This window comes from Calypte anna, chromosome Z (genome assembly GCF_003957555.1).
Source record: "Calypte anna isolate BGI_N300 chromosome Z, bCalAnn1_v1.p, whole genome shotgun sequence".
NCBI classification, from domain to species: domain Eukaryota; kingdom Metazoa; phylum Chordata; class Aves; order Apodiformes; family Trochilidae; genus Calypte; species Calypte anna.
Window position 1 is genome coordinate 9,777,068 of NC_044274.1, and position 6,307 is coordinate 9,783,374.

General features: G+C 53.6%; 1 protein-coding gene across 1 annotated transcript; it reads right to left on the minus strand.

The window, feature by feature from the left end:
- Window positions 1-976: 976 nt before the first annotated feature.
- On the minus strand, window positions 977-5,166 carry CZH9orf24 (chromosome Z C9orf24 homolog). The gene is made up of 7 exons (XM_030467701.1): window positions 5,020-5,166; window positions 3,677-3,821; window positions 3,009-3,121; window positions 2,822-2,897; window positions 2,488-2,701; window positions 2,249-2,335; window positions 977-1,097 (listed from the first exon to the last, which is right to left on the minus strand). Exons 1-7 carry the CDS (start codon window positions 5,164-5,166, stop codon window positions 992-994), a joined length of 888 nt encoding a protein of 295 aa, XP_030323561.1. The 3' UTR covers window positions 977-991.
- Between the last annotated feature and the right edge of the window lie 1,141 nt (window positions 5,167-6,307).

Sequence of the window (6,307 nt, forward strand, 5' to 3'; positions counted from 1 at the left end):
AGCTCTAGGGATGTCCAAGGAGTTGGACCTCTGGGGGCTGGAGGCCTGGGGACATATACAAGGGGGCTTGTGGCTCTGGGGATGCCCAGGAGTGGATGATGGAGCTGCTGGGGATGCTTGGAGGTGAGGAGTGGGGTTGGAGGTCTGGGGATGTCCAGGTGATTTGAACCTCTTGGGATGTTGGGGCTGGGGGGTGGAGTGGAGGTCAGTTTGGAGTATCTGGTGAATCCCAGGGGGGATTGGAGCTCTGGGGCTGGCTGGCTGAGTGGGCATGTGGAGTGCTGGGGATGTGCCAGGGTACCCCTGGGCTGTGCTGTGGTGCTTTGGGTATCTGGCTATCAGCAGATGGAATTTTTGTGGGGTTTTCCCTGCTCCAGTGTGAGATTTGGGTGCTGACTTGGGTGAGCACAGCATGGCAGCAATGCTGCACCACAGGGATGTGGAGCCCCAGACAGCCCTGTGCTGGAGCATCCCTCCCATGGGGACCACAGCCCCATGGGTTTATGATTTGCACACATGGAAGGAAGGCCCTGGGTGGTGAGTGTTCCCTGCTGTGACTGTGCTCTCAGAGCTTAGTCAAAGAAGGGCATTTCATGTCTTCATTAATTACGTGGTGCTTTCAAATCCCCCTTCTTATTTAGTGCATGTCCAGGCTCAGCATCACAGATGGATGGCAGGTCTTCCTGGATAACTTGGCAAAAGCAATCATGTTCTAAGCAGCCCAGCATGAAGCTGACAAAAACGGGTAAAGATGACTGCTTCTATTTCTGTCTGTGTTCCTATGCTCTGGGAGCTTCTTCTTGAGAGCTTTCTTCATCTCCAGATTGTGGGTGGTGACAGTGCACCAGCCCCTGAAAGCTGTTAAAGTGCCCACCAAGCCTACAGTGGATGAAGTTTCTCCCCACTCCCCAGGGACTTCCCCAGACTGTAGGAAATGATCTGAGAGGAAGAGCTGCTGGAGACAGTTTTAATGACAGGACATCTTTGCTCTTCACCAGGGACGCTGGACATAGTGAGCCTCTGAGAAAAATTCTGGGTTGATGTGGTAGCTGCTTCTCCGGATTCCTCCTACCCTGAAGAAGTGGCTTGTGTCCCACCTAGGAGAGCAGATAAAGTTGTCAGCCATGGGAGGATGTAAGTCCAGTGAGGACGAAGAGCAGCACACCTGCTTCTGGCCACCAGCATGTCTCAGGGGAGAGCAGCAAACACACAGCTGCCCCCACCCACTTTGAAGAGGTCAAAGCAAAGCCTGGGCAGAAGGGCTGAAGCTCCTTGGCACTGACAATCAGCGAGCTGCTTCCAGTGAGCCTCTCACCCTGCAAATATCCACTCTTTCTTGCACTGTCATTTTTCTAAAATCTTCATTATGAGTGCCACGGCAGTCCAGAAAAATATGTTTCTCAGTGCAGAAGACCTTGAGAAACATCTCGCCAAGGCTCTGGCATAGGAACATCTATTGGGGAACACAGCACTCCATATCAGTTCTCATTGTTTGGCTTTAGTTTCTGGGCTCAGGAATTTAAAGCCATTCATACATTTTCTGTGAAGCCTGACACCTAATTTTGGCCTGCAGAGGGTTGATTGCGTAGCAGAGTGATGATGAAGTTGGTTGAACAGCTTCCCCTTCTCCCCTTCCTACCCCCCCTGGGCTGAAAAAAGCTGCCTCAGCCATGGAGACATCCTAAAGGCAAACATGGAGATAAAAAGGTGCTGGCAGACCTTTAGTGGGTGAAGGACAGGGCTGATTACCACATAATGAACTGGGTGACCAGGGAACACGCTCTTGGATAAGAAGAGCAAATAATGACAACAGAAAATAAACAAGAGCAGCACAAGGAACACAGGGGTGGCCCTCAACTCTAGGAGACACTATGCTACATACAGCTGGGCTCAGGGGTGCAAGCAGGATTTTGGGTGCCATACAGTTCCAAGGGCCTCTGGATGAGACCAACAACAGAAGCACTGGTCCTGGGAGTAAATTTGGCAGCTGTTTCTCCACAGGCAGCAGCATCACACTCCCAACAGCTCAGCACCACAACAGTGTCCCTGTTCACATGCACTTAGCCTGTGAGATGAAGGTGCAGAGGCTGCATCTCTGCCTGCATGGGCACCGTGGTGGAACCCACTACCCCTTGGGGTCTGCAGTCTGCACCACCATCCCTAGAATAGCCCTCTGCATGAAACCTTAATGGAAAGAGAGCTAGTGGCTGGCTGGTGTTACGGGAAAAAAAAAAGAACCTCTCTGCACCTAGGGCTCGCGTAGGGAGCTGGTTGGATGCAATCTGTAGAGGTACAGAAGATCGCTCTGGGGCTGTAACCACAACACGGCATACTCCTGCAGGAGACAGAAGAGGCTGAGTAAGCAGTGGGAGGTCATTTCAAACCCAGTCCAAGGCAATCCATCCCATCCTGAGGCAACCCATCCCATCCCAAGCCATCCCATCCCATTCCATCCCCACTCAAGCCATACCATCCCACCACTCCAACCTTACAGCTTTATCTCCTAGTGAGTGGAGATGTGTTCTGATGGCAGGGATCCCATCAGGGTGGTAATCTATCCCTTGCAGGAAGTAGTGGCGACCAGAACAGGGGCTGTAGTAGCCCTCGAAGGTTCCCCTCCCAGTCAAAGTGTACACAGGCTGCAGGGATGGTGGTGCGCACTGTGACAGCCTGTGCAGAACACTGGTGACTGCCCCCCTCTCTGCAAAGAGATGGAGAGGGTAGGGGTGAGAAGGAGCGGCCAGCCTATCACTTGGATGGATGCCAGCATGGCATAGGCGCAGCGATAGCTAGGGTACAGGGACAGGGTGAGGGTAGTTACCATATTGATTGAGGTATCTGGGTTTTGGGGGGTACAGCACAGGTATGCTGTGCAGAAAGGTGTCCATCCTTGTCTCCTGCAATGAATGAAGGCAGCCTTTGCAGGATTGCCACCACTGCAAAGCCTGAGGTGCCCTTGGCACACTAGGAAGATCCAGTTGGTGGAGACCAGGGGGGCTTAACTCTACCTTGGGCAGGAAAGGAAGGTAACAGGAGTGCTTATTCCAGGCTGCAGTGTTGTACGGACCTGTTCTCCAGGTAATGTATTTGTGGTCGTTGACAAAAAGTGGCTTGTACCTTTCTGCAGTGAAAAAGTGAGAGGTAGGGTTGTCCTGTGAAGCTGGGAGGGTTGGGGAGACAGTCGGAGAGTCCCAACTGTTTCCTCTCTCTCTAAAATGCAATGTGATGGGGCCAGGGGACATATCAGAGATGCTGCTCCTCGGGGCACCATTAGGGGACGTCTGATGGAGCTGACACCCACCACTTCCAGCTGAGAAGAGAAGAGAAGAGAAGAGAAGAGAAGAGAAGAGAAGAGAAGAGAAGAGAAGAGAAGAGAAGAGAAGAGAAGAGAAGAGAAGAGAAGAGAAGAGAAGAGAAGAGAAGAGAAGAGAGAAGAGAACCCTGGGGAGCTGCAGCCGTCCCTGGGACAGGGTCAGTGTCAGTGCAGGAATGGTGATGGACAGCTGTGGCAAAGCCACTGGAGGAGTTACTGAGGGAGTGTCCTTTCACCAAAGCTGGGGGGAAGCAGGATGCTAAAAGGGTTATGAACAGAGCCACTGATGGCACCCTCAGTCCCTTGTCCCCATGGGGATGTGCCCTGTGTGAAACAGGGGGTCAGCTGGGACCTTGGCAGTACCTTCAGACTGGGGCAGCCAGCGGCTGTCAGGACAGAAGGCAGAGTTATCGATGCTGTTTCTGTAGTAGTCCTGTGTCACCGACTTAATCAGATGCTCAGGCTGACCCTGGATTGCTGGAACTTGTGGTGGGGGTGACCATAAACCCTAGGGAGCAGGGAGTGAGGAGAAACAAACAGGCCATGTAGCAGTCTCTCTCTCTCTCTTTGTGGCCGCTGGGACACAAGGTGAAGCTGATTCCTGGGCAGGGTCTAATGCTGGAGATGTATCTAAAGATCTGAGCACCAAGACCCCCCCACTCCCCTGGCAGTGTGTGAGCATGTGGGGGGTCATAGCAGCACTGTGTTCCTCCCACCCAAATCCTCCCCCTACCTCCAGAAACCAGGGGATGGAGGTTGGCTGGGCATCACTGGCTCCTCTCCCTCTGAACCCAGGGCATCCACAGGCATCTGGGTGCTTTGCAGAAAGGCTGACAGGGTGGGTGTACCAAGTATGGGGCCAGAAGAGGTTGGGAAGGGAATTATGGGACCAAACGGATGTTCTACAGCTGGCAAAGCCCAAGAGGGCTGGGGTCTTGCAGGGCAGATGGGTGCCCCGGCTGCATGAGCTTTTTCTGTCCCTGCACATTGGAGACATCACTCTCCATGCCCTCTGCTGGCACCCTCACTATAAGGCACAGGCTATGGAGGCTGCAAGAGATGGACCAGTTTGCAGCATGCTTTGCACACTTGTTAGACTGTGTGTGGAGACCTTCACGTCCCACAGACACCCCCCACAGTGAGGCCATGGCTCAGAGATTCCTCCTCCTCCTCCAGAGCCAGGGCTGGGAGGGCTTCTCAGTTTTCAGACCCATTCCATGGTTCCTCTGCCATAGATGGTCTCCCTGGTCAGAACTGAGCTCAGCCTGGAGGCTTCTCATGACCCAGAGAGGGCACCCAGGGAGATGTCCCTCCAAGAGCTGTGTCTTGAGACAGCTCTCAGAGACACCTGATCTGACTGTCTGTGGCCACCATGTCCTGCAGCAGCCTAGCACTGCCTCAGTTTCCCCATCCTCAGCAGACTCTGCCCCTTGTGCATTCTGAAACCTACTGAGGGACACAGCTTGATGTGTGAGAGCTTGTGCTGGTGCCTGCCAGCCCTGAGAGCCTGAAGACACGTCGGGGTGCAGCTCCAGGGGACAAGAAGCCAGCAAGCACAGGCCATGGGCTATGCATCCACTTTTCTAACCGGAGAGTACAACCCACCCACCACCCATGTGCAGAGAGGAACCCGAGCCCCCATGCCAGCCCCCTGCCCAAGGAGGGGTAGAAACCCTGATGTTTCCTCCTTCTGCCGTGGAGTTTACCTGTGTAATGAACCTGTTTTCTCCCATTTCCTGCATGCTTTTCATCATCTCCTGGCTTTTCATGGTCTTTCGGACAGAGCATGGTGGGCGATAGGAGTCGGTGTAAGTGCTGACGGGGGTCTTGAGTTTTTTGGAGAAGAGGAACATGGTGCCTGCAACCTAATAGGACAGGAGGAGTGGCCGGAGTCCCAGAAAGTCCCGAGGAATGCCCCACTGGATGACCAACCAGCACAGTATGGGGTTGGTAGCCACTGTTCTGCCAGCCCGGGGTGGTGCTTATGTCACTGGTGAGGTAATAGTGTGGGAAGCAAGGTGTATGGTGGCTTTCTGGAATTACCATAGCTACACTATGGTTCTAACCTAGGGCACAGCAACTGCTGCCTGCATCCCTCCATGGGCTGCACCCTCCTGGCCTTGTCCTGGCTCCTGGCTTCCTCCCATCCTGCAGGCAATTGCCTTAACAATGGTAGGAAGCAGTTTCAGCTGGTCCTGGTCAAGTTAATTTTGGTTTTGGGGGGGTGCAGGAGCAGTGATTGTGCCTTTTCCAGCCCCAATCTCCCACATTTCTAGTTCCCTGCAGGAACCTATCCAGCACCACATCAGTGCATCCAGGGCACAGCACCAGACATTGCTGTCACAGCCTGCTGGAGGTAGCCAGGGGAATTACTGCCTGCTCTGTCTACCCTTCTTAATTAAAAAGCTGGATTTAGGTGATCCTGTGTGGCTTGTTTGGTCTTTTGTCCAGACTGATGGGCTCTGCAGTCCGAGTGAGCGATCTTCATCCATCACAGTGCTGAGAGGCAGCTGGGTTATGCCAGGAAGGGATCTGCATGAACTGGGATTGCTTTTCCCCAGGCTGGGGAGCTGAGCAGAAATCACAGACACCCTGCTCTGGCCTGGCTTTTCTCACAGTGCCAGTTCAGACCCCTGCTCTAATTCGTGGTTTTGGAGATGACCAGTGAAGAAGAACTGTGTTGCTCTTGGCAGGGTGGGAGGATGCCAACCCATCCCACTGATGGGATGCAGAGCCCTGCTCTGTTTGCTGCAGGTGACAGCAGGGCTGGGCAACCCGGGGCTCCCAAATGTCACCAGGCAATTAATGTGCTGACAGAGATGAAATGAAGAAAACAAGCTGCTATTAATCTTCACACACTGCCAGGCTTAGGCTCTCCCGCCTCCCCTCCTGGGAGCCTGTGGAAAGGTGGACATGGAGATGTCTAATCCCCCCCAGCTCAGCTCTGTGGCCTTGGAGTATCCCAGGGTGCAAGATGTGAATAAATGGGCTTTA